At 41.4% G+C, this 15,349-nt stretch overlaps 1 protein-coding gene across 1 annotated transcript; it reads left to right on the forward strand.

Moving 5' to 3' along the window:
• The first annotated feature begins 105 nt into the window (after nucleotides 1–105).
• Nucleotides 106–6,166, forward strand: LOC132884467 (cytochrome b-c1 complex subunit 6, mitochondrial). The gene is made up of 4 exons (XM_060918321.1): nucleotides 106–240; nucleotides 1,473–1,502; nucleotides 2,183–2,341; nucleotides 5,922–6,166. Exons 1-4 carry the CDS (start codon nucleotides 196–198, stop codon nucleotides 5,952–5,954), a joined length of 267 nt encoding a protein of 88 aa, XP_060774304.1. The 5' UTR covers nucleotides 106–195; the 3' UTR covers nucleotides 5,955–6,166.
• Nucleotides 6,167–15,349: the final 9,183 nt, after the last annotated feature.

Below are 15,349 nucleotides of genomic sequence, written 5' to 3' on the forward strand. Positions count from 1 at the left end.
ATGGCTCTCCTGTTAGTTTGCTTAAACACAGCACGCGCGTGGTTGTGATTTTGAATCAGGCAGCGAACTATGACACCTAAAGGTCTTTTTGCTGCAGTGTGCTCACGAGCGGATGTACCGGAAGTGTCCCATTGCCCTCCACTCGCCTCCATCTCTGTGCTTTTGGGAAACCTGTAGGACGACTTGTCTTAAATCATGGTGTTTGAGAAGAAAATGATCTTAAACGGAGACCCAGAGGAGGTGAGGGCTGATATTCAATCCTCTGCTCCAAAATAAATGCAGGTTTTTAAGAGAAGGCTGACTGAAGCGTTTCCCTGAGGACATTTTATACTGTAGCTTAGCTCTCAGTGCTATAATGCTGTGATGCCTCTGTATTACTCTGGTCACCTTTACTGTAGCTTTAACAGCTCAAGTAGTCAGATTAGTTTAATGAATCAGAACTCCATGAACAGTAATGTACAAAAGTAGCATATTACCATGAATTATCTACAGTATTTTCCAAAGAGTGATGAAAATGGAGAAATGAGATTCTGGACGAATTTAACGCTTTTATTAATAGCACATTGATATTATCCACAGTACTTAAAAGGGAAAATAAAGCTGGAAATGAGGAAGAGTTTTGTAATATATTGTTGATCATTTTTAAAATAAAATGATGGTTCATGACTAATTTAAAGTGAAGACCCTGGATGTTCCTTATAACACTAACTCTGGACTGTATCTGTACATTTGGATCACTGTATCAGCATCATCTTTGCACTGAACAGACCAGATAGAGGTTTTGTGTGTTTTTTCCCCCTTATGAGTATGTAGTGTATTTCTGTTTATGGAAACACACAAACAAAATCAATGTGGTGTAGTGGGGATTCATACAGAAGCCTGTTTCTGCCACCTGAAAAATAAGTCACGTAGTATGTCATAATAATGAGAAAGTATCTTGTAATTATGTTTTTTTTTTAATCCTCATATCTCATTATTATGAGATTAAGACAACTTAGGTCATAATTATGAGATATTAAGACATTATTATGAGAGAGGATTGCATTATTATTATTATTATTATTATTATTATTACATTGAAAATCATAGTCATGAGAAGATCTCATAATTATGAGAGACTTTCTCATTACTATGTTGGTGGAAATGGGCCCAATAAAGTCCAGCACCTTAAATAACCGGTCCAGTCAAAAAAGACATTTCCCCCAAATGCTGTCAGTCAGCCAAGACATGACTGGTGTCTCAAGATGCCAAAGTGATCATTTAGACATTTAATTTGCATGATGATACTCTGAAAGTTCCTTTACTTGTTAGTTGTTTTATATGAAGTTTCTTAGAAATTGAAACACAGGGCAAATATGAATTAAAAAAGTCATATAGAAACTGTGTGAATTATGATTTTGTGTACAGAAGTTAAACATATAACAGATTTGAAGTTAATTCTACTTCTCTGCTGTCACATTGTTTCTATATAGGAGGAGGAGGAAGAAGAGGAAGAAATGGTGGTATGTTGGACAATCTTATTGTTAATGCTAATATGAGATTTACCTAGCTATAAACTAACACCTCTGTTTAATTATTTGTAATCCAGAAAACACATTTAGGGAATAAAATATGACCCAGAGAAGCATGTAAAAATAATCATTATAATGAGGGATGTGTGGGTAGTTAAAATTCATATGTTGTTCCTGACAATTGTCTTTTTTTTTCACCACAACTTTTTCTGTTTCTCTCTCTCCTGTGAACAGACTTGTAGGCTTTCAGAGAAATAATTAAATGTGCATAAAATGGGAGGCTTTGGAAGGGCAGTGATATGCTATAGCACATACCTGATTATAAAAACAGTAGTGTGGCGATATGGAATGCAGCCAGATTCAGTTGTCAAGGGAAATGGGCTAAAGTTTTGATGAGGCTGTTTGTCTTTGACTCCACTGTGCGTTCATATCTTCTCTAAGTAGGACACGTGATTCACTCTCAGACTGATCCACAATGAGGGGCTTTAGAACATCATGACTGTTGCTTGAATGAGATGGATGTACTGTATTCTATAGGACTGATTATCAGCACACACCTTATGAGATTATCTAGACATCAAATAATACACTTCTTCATTTACAAACACAACCAGCTTGTTGTTTAATAAGAGAACCTACTGTGTGTGTGTGTGGGGTGGTTGTGAATGTAGGACCCATTAGAGACAGTCAGGCAGAAATGCGAGGAGACGGAGCACTGCGTCCACACGCGTGAGAAACTCGACCTGTGTGAGACGAGGGTGAACTCACGGTCGACTGAAGAGGATTGCACTGAGGAGCTCTTCGATTTCCTGCATGCTCGGGATCACTGCGTGAGTAAAACAGTACTTCAGTTCAGATGTAATGTCCGACAGATGATTTTGCATTTTGTTGTCCAAGATCTAAAGGCAGTGTCGAGGGTTAGTTGTCGTTGTTATTGTTATTATTATTACACAGCAATCCCCTTTTTTCATTTCCAAAGGGATACTGATATCAGAGCTCACTATTTGATGGATCTGAGTTCTCTTGAACTACATACAGTCTTTTTTGTAAATTCTAGCCTGTCTCCTCTGTGAAATAACCATAAATGCTGTAGAACAGGTGAATCCTACACAAACCTTCATCTGAGGACTGATGACCTTGTATGTTCTAATAAATAAAGCAAGGATTCTGTGTGTATCCATTAGTTGAAGTAAAGCATGCACTGAAAAACGGAACCTTCAGAATGGGACTATTGTGAATATTATGCCGCTTTTCCACTACAAACGCGGCTGAGCCGTGCCGTGCCGTGCCGAGTCGAGCTGAGCGGGGCTGTTGGAGTTGCATTTCAACTACAACCGCGCTGAACCGTGCTGGCTGGAAGTGGGTGGGCACATTGGGTGGAGTTAGCGAAAGTGGGTGGACGTCATGTGATGTCGTTAAGCAGCGCAAACAGTGACATCAGTGACAGTGGCGGAACAAGTCAGAGCCGGGCCGGGGGCGGGGCAAATGACCGGGCCCTTTATTAAAGCTTATCATAACATCATTTTAGGCTACAAAATGTCCGCAACTGCGGTGTTTACCAATTTCAACACTACCGGGTGCAACTATGTTATTTAGTACATCAAGTCCTTCAAACGAACATGTAACTCAGAAACAAAAAACATTAGGATACTGTACATGGCTCATAATAAAACATCAATAGCCTATACTGCGCACATTATTTGAAGGGCATACAAATGAGCGCTCAGAGGTTGCAGCGGTGACAGGAAGAGTCAGAAATAAAAGGAGGGCGGTGCAAACCTCACTGAATGCACTGTGTTTACCAATTTCAACACTCCGGGGTGCAACTATGTTATTTTGTACATTAAGTCCTTCAAACGAACATGTAACTCAGAAACAAAAAAAACATTAGGCGACATACTGTACATGGCTCATAATAAAACATCAATAGCCTACTGCGCGCATTATTTGAAGGGCATACGACGAGCCTTGCGCTCCGCGAACTCGTCCACGATGCTCTGTATGTCACTGATTCAGTGAGCTTTTAAGCGGTAGTCTCACGACCCGGATAGTAAACAATAAACATGGAGGACATGAAGTCGTTAGTGTTGCTGGTCTTGGTGCTGTGGCTTGTTGTCACCGACAACGCGGACAGATACTGGCAAGAGCGTATAGATGAGGCGAGGCGCATAAGGCTTCAGAAATTCTCGTAATTCATAATTATTCTCCTTCCGGGTTTGCGGTGTTTACAGATCCCAGCGCGCTCGCGGGGCGTGTGTGGGCATGTGAGGACACTCCTCCTCACCAATCAGTGCACAGGGGAGTGTCTGCTCACGCCCCCAACCTCAGTCGGCACGGTTTGGCTCGCTTCAGCCCCACTCCAAAACGGTGCGAGTTTTAGGGGCTAAGCAGGGCTGAAACGAGCTGAGTCGTGCTGGTTTTTGGCAGTCGAAACGCGAGCCGTGTCGGGCTGAAGTGAGCTGAAGCGGGCTGAAGTGAGCTGAAGCGAGCTGAAGTGAGCTGAAAAAGGGTAGTGGAAAAGGGCCATTAGACCACACAACTAGTGAATTAATGAACTGATTGGTCAGAAGGTGTTGATTAACTTTCTGTAACATCAGCTCTGACAGTAGTGCTGACTTCAAGCCAAATCACAGTTTGTATTTGTGTGTGTGTGTGGGAGGGGATTGCTAGATGAACCCCTTCCCACACCTCCTATTACAAAGCATTTGGACCTGAACAAACAGTTAAAGGAGTCATATTTAAGTCTTCACATTTATTTTGGAACAATAATTAGCACAATTTTTACAAGAGAACCCCCCCCCCCCCCCCCCCCCTTTTTTTTTAACAACAGAACAATTATTTTACAATTTTTTTTTATCTCCCGCTGGCTGAAAGGCCTGAAAGGAAATTATGTCATGGCAATGTCTGTCCGTCCATCCGTCCATCCCGGGAAGGGTACTTGGCTTCTGAAATCAACTCCTCTCACAGTCTTTGGAGGAATTTCATGAAACTTGGCAGGATTCTTTGTTATACAGTATGTCGGTAATATGCATATTGTAATTTCGTTCAATTGGGTCACACTTTACCTTGATTAACAAAATTATAATTTGACAATTTCATGAGAGTATGTTTTCATTCTGAAATCAACTCCTCTCATAATTTGTGGAGGAATTTCACCAAACTTGACAAGAGGCATTGTTATATGTCGTTACTGCGCATATTGTAATTTTGTTAAATTCGGTCACATTTTACCAGAGTTGTGGCCTTTGATTAACAAGCTTGTACTTTCACAATTTCATGAAGGTGTGCTTGCCTTCTGACATCAACTCCTCACAATTTTTGGACGAATTTCTCGAAGCTTGGCAAAAGGCCTTGTTATATGACAGTAATATACATATTGTGATTTAATTTCGTTTGTGAAAATTTTACGAGAGTTTTGACCCTTGATTAAATAACTTGTACTTTGACAATTTCATGAGGGTGTACGTTCTTCTGAAATCAACTCCTCTCACAATTTGTGGAGGAATTTCACCAAACTTGGCAAAAGGCTTTGTTATATGACCGTTATACGCATATTGAGATTTCGTTTAAATTTCCCATGGGGGAGCGGCGGTGCTGGTATGGTAGGGGAAACACTGGTTTTTATAATAGTAACAGTTTACACAAGAATTTGTATAACGGAGGCTCCAAGGCTAGCTCCAAGCTTTTTGTAAGGAGATGTTTATGGAAGGAACTAACTTGTTTCTTTGACATTAAATGTAGCTATAAATGGGGGAACAGTATGTCATTCTTCAGTAAATAGGAAATTGTAATAGTTGGCATACTGCTATGGTATAAGAGGAATAAAACACAACACATGACGTTATATGAAAAAAAAAATTATCACACCACCTTGTTGTTTACTTATTCATTTTAGTTTTATAATGGTGCACCCAAAGCATTTTATTCTTTACTTAATCCTTGAGGGAGTCAGTGGGACAGCGAGCTATGACTGCAGCCTCTATCTAGTGGTATTATGTAGTTGGATTTGTATGATATTGAGTTGTGTGATTGATCCAGATAAGTCGACACTGATCTTGAGTGTGAGAAAGGTCCAGATAGTCATGGTGCACAATATCCATTCATCCATCCATCCATTATCTGTAGCCGCTTATCCTGTTCTACAGGGTCGCAGGCAAGCTGGAGCCTATCCCAGCTGACTACGGGCGAGAGGCAGGGTACACCCTGGACAAGTCGCCAGGTCATCGCAGGGCTGACACATGGTGCACAATAGCACTTGTAAAAATTTTGCTGATAGACTATATCAGCATTGCATTAATCTACTATACATTGTGAAACACTGTAAATAAGTACACATAGAAAACCAGTGCCTTGTTGTCCACACTTGTATTGGAACTATTTGTTGTTAATCGCTCTTCTTTCTTTGTCCAGGTGGCCCACAAGCTCTTCCACTCGGTCAAATGAAGCTCCTCAGATCCTCATCACTGTTTCTTCTTGGCTGTCCTGTCAGTACCACTAATAAAGTTGTTATTTATAAGCAGTGAAGTGATTGCTGACATTTTTTCCAACTGAGCCACTGCACTGTACTGTACCTAACATGTCCAATTGGCTTATGATGATTTGTGTATAAAATGTTGTAATGTGTTGCAATCTCTGAATTAAATATGATTCTACAATCAGTGTTAGAAGTGAACATTTAAACAATCTCAGAGTAGCTGGGAATTCCGTCAAGTCCCTGGATAAGATCACATGCAGAAGACTGTTGGAGAAGATTGCGTTGTGTATTTGTGGTGTATTACTTCCTGTTGTCTCCAAGTCTAATCCAAACTAATGTAATCAAATCAAACCAAGCTTGATTTATATAGTGCCTTTGGCATAAAATAGCAATACATGGTGCTTAAAGGTCCACTATGTAGAATTCAACAAACTGACTGCCCCTCCGTTTCCAAGCATGTATTAGAGTGTACAATGGCTGTCAGGTGTCCATGGTGTACTTCCAATACTTACATTCACGCTCCCTTTCCTTGTACTGAATAATAAGTATAATTCTCAATTTTTCAAAATGTGGGTTCTCATACTTGTTAGCCAGCACCAGCAAACCCTCTTCTTTCTTCTTTGTCTTCCTTCTGATTCTTCCTTCCGCAGTCACACTGCCACTTGTAAAAATGCAAAACACAGAAGGTGCTTTCTAGAAGTTTCTGTTCTGGGCTACTGTAGCGGCAGAGCATGGTGGCTCTGTGGAAGTGGACCTACACCCTGTCTACAGTAAATATGAAAGACTCGTTCTAAGCTTACAAAAACGATTCATAGTTACAGGTAATTATACACTAATGAAAACATACTTATGAATACTATATTCCATTTCTACATATAGATCCCCTAAATCCTACATAGTGCACCTTTAACATTTTAATGAAAATACAGTAAAAAAAAAAAAGGAGATACATAAGGCAATGATGGTGTGATAAATGAGAGAGATGGTCAAGTAAAGAGAACAGTGGATAAGCTGGTACTTGTTAAAGCGCATCACTCAGGCAGTAAAGTGTGAGAGTTCATGAGCACTGGATGGTTTTCAGGAAATGATGCACAGTGAATAGGGTGTGGTTTCTAACATACTGTATGATTTCCTAGGAGCTATTATGGCAATGAAGCCTATGAAAGGGCCTTTATTTTATTTTATTTTAGCGAGCGGAGCCCCATAGGCATAGAGTGTGGATATATAAAGTCAAATCAAATCAAATCAAGTTTATTTGTACAGCGCTTTTAACAATAAACATTGTCGCAAAGCAGCTTTACAGAATTTGAACGACTTAAAACATGAGCTAATTTTATCCCTAATCTATCCCCAATGAGCAAGCCTGTGGCGACGGTGGCAAGGAAAAACTCCCTCAGACGACATGAGGAAGAAACCTCGAGAGGAACCAGACTCAAAAGGGAACCCATCCTCATTTGGGCAACAACAGACAGCCTGACTATAATATTAACAGTTTTAACAGGTATAACCCTCAACTGTCCTCATGGGGCCGTCCTTCACAGGAGTGGGGCGATAAAACTCCGACCAGACACAGGGCACCAGGATGGATCAAGCAGGTCCGAGGGGCAGAAGAGGCCAGCATCTCAATCCCAGGATCAACATGTAACTCAGAGGGACAGATGGGGGGGAGAGAAAGAAAACACGTTGTTAGGTATACCCTAAAAATGACAAGTATTAAATCTGTGTGGTAGGCTCGCAGAGACGAGAGTCTTTACATCAGGCATGACGCACAATGGCATGTTAATATGGTAAAAAATATATCATGACCTGCTCTGGCTGGATGCTTGATTGGGTGATGGGAGCACACTCCTCAGCAATGATGAGATGCAGATGGGACCCTTAGGCCTGGCCAAGACAATTCAGTTACATTTCACCGGGTCTGGGACATGCGACAGAACGTCTGACGGCCGATTCCCTGCAGGCTACGATAGCCAGTCGAGGTCCCCACCGTCTCCACCAAAAGATTTCCTGTTGACTCCATGTAACTCAGAGGGACAGATTTGGGGGGGGGGGAAGAGAAAGAAAACACAGGTGGTTAGGTATGCCCAATGTCACCTGAATAAGTAGGAACAGTATACATATTGCACCGAGTACAAGCAGGGACTCCGGCAACTAACTATGACAGCATAACTAAAAGGAGAGAGCCAGAAGGTAACACAGGCATGAGGGAGCCCCGGGACATAAAGCAGCCAGCCACTGCACCGTCAACAAACTCGAGTGAGCAAGCGAGTGGGGACTGACAGCATCCATACATCCCAGTTTACCAAAACACTCTATGTCTGAGGACCCTCCAGATCTACTCCTTTACCTCATAAACACCATTAACAAAAGGCTTGACTAAACAGATATGTTTTCAGCCTAGACTTAAATGCTGAGACTGTGTCTGATTCCCGAACATTACTTGGAAGGCTGTTCCATAACAGTGGGGCTTTGTAAGAAAAGGCTCTGCCCCCTGATGTAGCCTTCACTATACGAGGTACCAGCAGATAGCCTGCACCTTTTGATCTAAGTAGGCGTGGCGGGTCATAGAGGAGCAGAAGTTCACTCAGGTACTGTGGTGCGAGACCATTTAGTGCTTTAAAGGTCAATAGTAGTATTTTATAATCAATACGAAATTTGATTGGGAGCCAATGCAGTGTGGATAAGACAGGCGTGATGTGGTCATATTTTCTAGTTCTAGTAAGGACTCTTGCTGCGGCATTTTGAACTAACTGGAGCTTGTTTATGCACTTATTGGAACATCCAGACAGTAAGGCATTACAATAATCCAACCTGGAGGTAACGAAAGCATGGACTAGTTTTTCTGCATCATGCAATGACATTAAATTTCTTATCTTTGCAATATTTCTGAGATGAAAGAAAGCTATCCGGGTGATGTTATCAATGTGAGTTTCGAATGAAAGACTGGGGTCAATAATCACTCCGAGGTCTTTTACTGCTGCACGTGAAGAAACAGAAATGTCATCCAGAGTTACTGTGTAATCAGAAAACTTACTTCTAGCTTTATGTGGTCCTAGCACAAGTACTTCAGTCTTGTCAGAGTTAAGCAGAAGGAAATTTATAAGCATCCAGTGTCTAATGTCCTTAACACATTCCTCAATTTTATTAAGCTGGTGTCTCTCATCAGGTTTTGCAGAGACATACAACTGTGTGTCATCAGCATAACAGTGGAAACTAATACAATGTTTACGAATAATATCGCCCAAAGGTAACATATATAGAGAAAAAAGCAGTGGACCCAAGACAGAACCTTGTGGAACACCAAACTTTACCTCGGTACGTCTAGAAATATCACCATTTATATCGACATACTGATAACGATCAGTTAGATAAGACCTGAGCCAGGAGAGGGCCATAAAGAAACCCATCGAGTCGTTTTCTGATGGTTTCGATCCTGTGCGTGCCTCCACCATAGACATATAAACATAGATGCCACATTCTGTGTAGAATCATACGTCATCCTCGCCGCCATATTGGATGTGGCAAAGTGGAGATTCTTCAACCGTCTCTGGTATAGCGTCTAGACAGTAGCCGAGAATAAAGATGCCTCATTCATGTGCTGCGTTTAACTGTACCAACAGGTTTACCGTCCAAACGAGATCACATGGGATTACCTTTCACAGGTGAGACTGGAAAAATACTTTTCATTGTATTTGGTCATTATAACGTAATTTTATGAACAGATTTTTCTGACTTTGTGGCTAATATGAAGTCTCGCGCATAATAGCCGCTCGGTGAAACCTGTCTCCAAACAACGAAGTATTTCCTTCGTAACTACGCTGATTGTTGTTAGTTGCTTAGCTAACTTTTCACATACTATGTAGGTTTCCCAAAAATAAAGACATGAAAAAGCAGTGGGAGACAGCTGTGCGACGGGAAGGGTTTTCTGCTACTCCGTCATCCATGCTCTGCAGTGAACACTTCAGAACGGAGGATTTTGACAGAACAGGTCAGACAGTCAGGATCAGAGAGGGAGCTGTTCCTTCAGTCTTCAGTTTCCCAGCTCATCTCCACCGGGTAGGTGTATAGTTATAAGCAGTGAGAATTAGATAATACAGTGCCACACTATGATGAACGTTTTTGAACGTATGATGAATGTTTTTAACCTTTCTGAATGTGAAGGAATCAGTGATGTATTTTGTTTTGGTATGACGTTAGAACCTGGCCAAACTCAGTTTGGAGGTCATTCAGCTCATTTTATTCAGCGAGAGTAGGTCTGTGTGGTGACTCAATAAATAAAACAGTAAATTTTTATTTTCATTCACTATTTCCAGTTTTTCCACTATTTCCATCATTTATCATATTCAGTCTTGTAGGTTGGTTATTGTGGCCTCAGGTTTTGGTAGCTTGCTACGGTATGCTGACTGATTAGCTTACCTGAGCTATCTATCGCGTATCTGTGGCTAGTTTGCAGTGTACAGGGTATTTCGCACACTATTTATAACCATCACATTAAAAGTTATATATGTTGTTTTGATGCCTGATTGTTTCCCAAATATATACGTGTGTGTCTTAATGGGTGAATAAAAGGCATCGAGTTAAATATTATTGTAGAAAGGGGCTTTATGAAGTTCAGTCCATTTACTTGCATTGGTTTACGGGGAAGATTTGCCACATCAAATATGGCGGACACTCTGACGTATCCCAGCAACGGGCCACCCAGCTCAATGCGGCGTCTATGTTTATCTATGGCCTCCACCGTACCAGTGTTAGTAATTACCAGTCATACGCACCGCCTAGTGGCCAGTGCTAGTAATTACCAGTCATACGCACCGCCTAGTGGCCAGTGCTAGTAATTACCAGTCATACGCACCGCCTAGTGGCCAGTGTTAGTCATTACCAGTCATACACACCGCCTAGTGGCCAGTGCTAGTCATTACCAGTCATACACACCGCCTAGTGGCCAGTGTTAGTAATTACCAGCCATACACACCGCCTAGTGGCCAGTGTTAGTAATTACCAGCCATACACACCGCCTAGTGGCCAGTGTTAGTCATTACCAGTCATACACACCGCCTAGTGGCCAGTGCTAGTAATTACCAGTCATACACACCGCCTAGTGGCCAGTGTTAGTAATTACCAGCCATACACACCGCCTAGTGGCCAGTGTTAGTCATTACCAGTCATACTCACCGCCTAGTGGCCAGTGTTAGTCATTACCAGTCATACACACCGCCTAGTGGCCAGTGCTAGCAATTACCAGTCATACACACCGCCTAGTGGTCAGTGTTAGCAATTACCAGTCATACACACCGCCTACACAGTGGTGTAGTGGTTAGCGCTGTCGCCTCACAGCAAGAAGGTCCTGGGTTCGAGCCCCAGGGCCGGCGAGGGCCTTTCTGTGTGGAGTTTGCATGTTCTCCCCGTGTCCGCGTGGGTTTCCTCCGGGTGCTCCGGTTTGATCCAGATAACGACTTTATGGGGGGAGAAGTTATGAACAAAGCACATTCTCCAGGCAAGTAGGCATTGCCTATGGAAATTAGAAAGTTTAATAGGTAATTTAGATAGGACGAAGTTGCACTTAAGAATAAAAGAAAGACCACCTAATTCATTGAATATGTGATTAGGGATAAAAAACCACAGTGAGTTAGGTTGTAAAAAGCATCTTCGAATCCATCCAATCCTGAAGGAATCAATTGTGTTAGAGAAGTCTAAGAAATCTAGACCTCCATTAGCTTTACAATCAGTCAGCACTTCCTTCTTCAATTTATGAGGTTTATTTCTCCATATGAAATCCAGAAATATTTTGTTGATCTGTTTTATTGTTTTATCTTTCAAAAATAGGGAAAGAGAGGGATAAACAAAATGAGAAAGACCATCTGCTTTAGACAGTAAAGTTCTTCCATATATACTTGGATCTCGTTGTAACCAGGAGTTAAAGATGTTCTTGGCTTTAATTATTTTTCCTGCAAAATTCAATTCCTCTCTATTCTTGGGGTCCTTAGTTATTTGTATTCCTAAATATTTAACTGTTTGCTTTACTGGGATGTTATTCATTATGGTGTCGTTGCAGTCATGTAGGGGTAATATTTCACATTTTGAAATATTCAACTTGAGACCTGATGCATAAGAAAATTGCTCTACAAGAGCCAGCGCATGGGGAAGTTGTTCTTTATCTTGCAAAAATAAAATCGTGTCATCTGCCAGTTGCGATATTTTGATTACCCTCTGAAAAATGGATAGACCCTATAAATCAGGGTCATTAACTATACTTAAAGCAAGAAGCTCTGTCACTAGAAGTAATAAAAAGGGAGAAAGAGGACACCCTTGCCTTATTCCACGCTCAACATTAAATCTTTGGGTAATGTTATGGTTAACTATTACTGAACTGTTTATGTCATTATAAAGCGTCTGAATTATATTAATAAAGGGTTGACCAAATCCAAATAGCTTGAGAGATTGAAATATAAACTGATGCTCAATGGAGTCAAAGGCTTTGTAAAAGTCCAGCAGTAGCATGAGAGCTTCAGAGTGTACCTCATCTGAATAATCTAACAGATCAAGTACCAATCTTATGTTATTCGTAATATGGCGATTTTTAATAAAACCTGATTGTGTCTCTGATATATCATCAAGGCCAGTCTTAAATCTCTTTGCAAAGATAACGCTAAATTTTTATAGTCAATTGTTAACAGTGATATTGGGCGCCAATTCTCAACAGAATGTGCATCTTTCCCTGGTTTAGGGATTAGAGAAATTACACCTTGCTTCATAGTTGAAGTCATATGTCTCTGCTCAATGCATTCTTGAAACATACAAAATAATGGATTCTCAATGTGTTCCCAGAAATGAACATAGAATTCTACAGATAGCCCATCTATACCTGGGGCTTTGCCTTTCTTCATTGAAAGGAGAGCTTTCTTCATCTCAGCTTTAGTTATGTCAGAGTCACAAAGCGATACATATGAATTATCTACGGTTGGGATGTATTTCTCTATTTTTTTAATGAACACTTCCGCTGTACAACTATTAAATTTGGATGTATATAGTTCTTTATAGAAATTATAAATATGTTTTGAAATTAGAGCAGCATCATTACAGATTTTTCCATCAATATTAAGAGAATTCAGCATTTTCCTTTGACCATTCCTTTTCTCCAAGGCAAAAAAATAACTGGAGTTTTTCTCCCCCTCTTCCAGCCATTTGGCTCTAGAGCGCACGAAGGCACCTCTTGCTAGATTCAAATAAAGATCATCCAGTTGTAAACTGATTTTTTTAATTTCTAATTTTTCTTCTTCTGTATTATTTTCTTTGGTTAACCCATTTAAATGTTGCAATAGCTCAGTTTCTAACTGACTCCTTCTAGCCTTGATCAGTTTACATCTTTTAGTAGCAATAAGTCTAGCTTTATACTTAAAAAACTCCCATTTTTGTTTGCATCCATCACTACAATCAGCGAATAGTTCTTTTACAAGTTCTTACGTTCACACTCCAGGCTGAAGTGACTCAAATCCGATTTTTTCGCCCATATGTGACCTGTATCCGATCTTTTATTGACAATATGAATGAAACAGATCCGATTTTTTCAAATCCGACCCAGGCCGTTTGGATATGTGGTCCTAATTCCGATTCCTATCCGATCTTTTCATATGCGACTTCAGTCTGAACTGCCAGGTCGCATTCATCCGACTTACACGTCATCAGCAAGCCACAAACGTCACTATTCTGCGCTGAAGTAGGCGGCGGGTCTCTCAAAAAAAGTTACAACAACATGGCTTTGATGTTCCTTTGAACGGAGGTTGCAGTCACTACCCTGCAGAACGCCTGAGCCAAAACCCTTGCCCTCTTCCTTCTCAACCTCCTCCTTAACATCAGGCTATTGTGCATGTTCTGGCTCCGTCGCAACAACAACTGCATCATTGCCAAGTACTCTGTCATACACAGGAAACTTTAGCGCTACGTTCACACTGCAAGGCTTAATGCTCAATTCCGATTTTTTTGTGAAATCCGATTTTTTTGTGAGGTCGTTCACATTAACAAATATATGCGACTTGTATGTGATCCTCAGTATGAACGAAAAGCGACCTAAAAGTGTTCCGCATGCGCATTGCAGGATACGACGACGTCACACGCAGTGAGCATGGCCAGTGTTTACGGAAGTAAAACCGCCCGGTTGCGGTATGACTCATCCAATCTAGCTTGAATAGCTGCATCCCCCCAAATGGAAATCAGCTCCCTAACCTCTGCGTCCTTCCATTGAGAAGATTCAGAACCTTCACAGCCCGAAGCGTCCCTCGCATTGATGTCATGCGCAGGGGCGCAGATATGTTTTTTGAACTGGGAGGGACAAAAAACTGGGGGGGGGGGGACAAAGCTGCCAGCAAACCAACCCCAACATGCCTGTCAAACTTGTTGTTAGTAACCATAGCAACCAAGCTCGAGCTCGCAACCTGTGCAGTCTGCGCAGCGCAACCAACCGAATATCAGTCTTTGTTTTGTTTTATGTGAGTTGTTGCAGCTATGTATACACTGCCGTGCACCTCAATAAACCGAATGGTAATTAGTCTTTTGATTTTTCCGTGAGGTTTGCCTTATGCAAAGAAAGACAGCATAGACGTTTTTTCCTCCCTATAAGTGGGGGGGGACCGAACGAGGTGAATTTAAATCTGGGTGGGACGAGTCCCACCCTCTATCTGCGCCCGTGATTATGCGCCATGTTGTTGTAACTTTTTTGAGAGACCCGCCGCCTACTTCAGCGCAGAATAGTGACGTTTGTGGCTTGTTGATGACGTGTAAGTCGGATGAATGCGACCTGGCGGTTCAGACTGAAGTCGCATATGAAATGAGCGGATAGGAATCGGAATTAGGACCACATATCCAAACGGCCTGGGTCGGATTTGAAAAAATCGGATCTGTGTCGTTCATATTGTCAATAAAAGATCGGATACAGGTCACATATGGGCGAAAAGATCGGATTTGAGTCACTTCAGCCTGCAGTGTGAACGTAGCCTAGGTTACTTCCGTAAACACTGGCCATGCTCACTGCGTGTGACGTCGTCGTATCCTGCAATGCGCATGCGGAACACTTTTAGGTCGATTTTCGTTCATACTGAGGATCACATACAAGTTGCATATATTTGTTAATGTGAACGACCTCACAAAAAAATCGGATTTCACAAAAAAATCGGAATTGAGCATTAAGCCTTGCAGTGTGAACTGAACCCATGCAAGCTCTCTCAACCTGCTGACGGATCCGCACGTGACGTCACGAATCTGGCTCCAGACTCCCTTGGGATTTTTCCAGACGCTTTTTTTTTTTTGCTATAGATAGATGACCTTGTGCAAAATTACCCTTCTGAATGAGTGTGGAAAGGGACATACTTTC

Source organism: Neoarius graeffei, chromosome 4 (genome assembly GCF_027579695.1).
Source record: "Neoarius graeffei isolate fNeoGra1 chromosome 4, fNeoGra1.pri, whole genome shotgun sequence".
In the NCBI taxonomy this organism is placed as follows: domain Eukaryota; kingdom Metazoa; phylum Chordata; class Actinopteri; order Siluriformes; family Ariidae; genus Neoarius; species Neoarius graeffei.

Excerpts from the sequence above, each read along its gene's own strand:
- LOC132884467 (XM_060918321.1), top strand. The coding sequence starts at position 196 with ATGGTGTTTGAGAAGAAAATGATCTTAAACGGAGACCCAGAGGAG. Across the intron at positions 1,503-2,182 it reads AAGAAGAGGAAGAAATGGTG|GACCCATTAGAGACAGTCAG; the intron begins GTATGTTGGACA and ends TTGTGAATGTAG. Across the intron at positions 2,342-5,921 it reads TGCATGCTCGGGATCACTGC|GTGGCCCACAAGCTCTTCCA; the intron begins GTGAGTAAAACA and ends TTCTTTGTCCAG.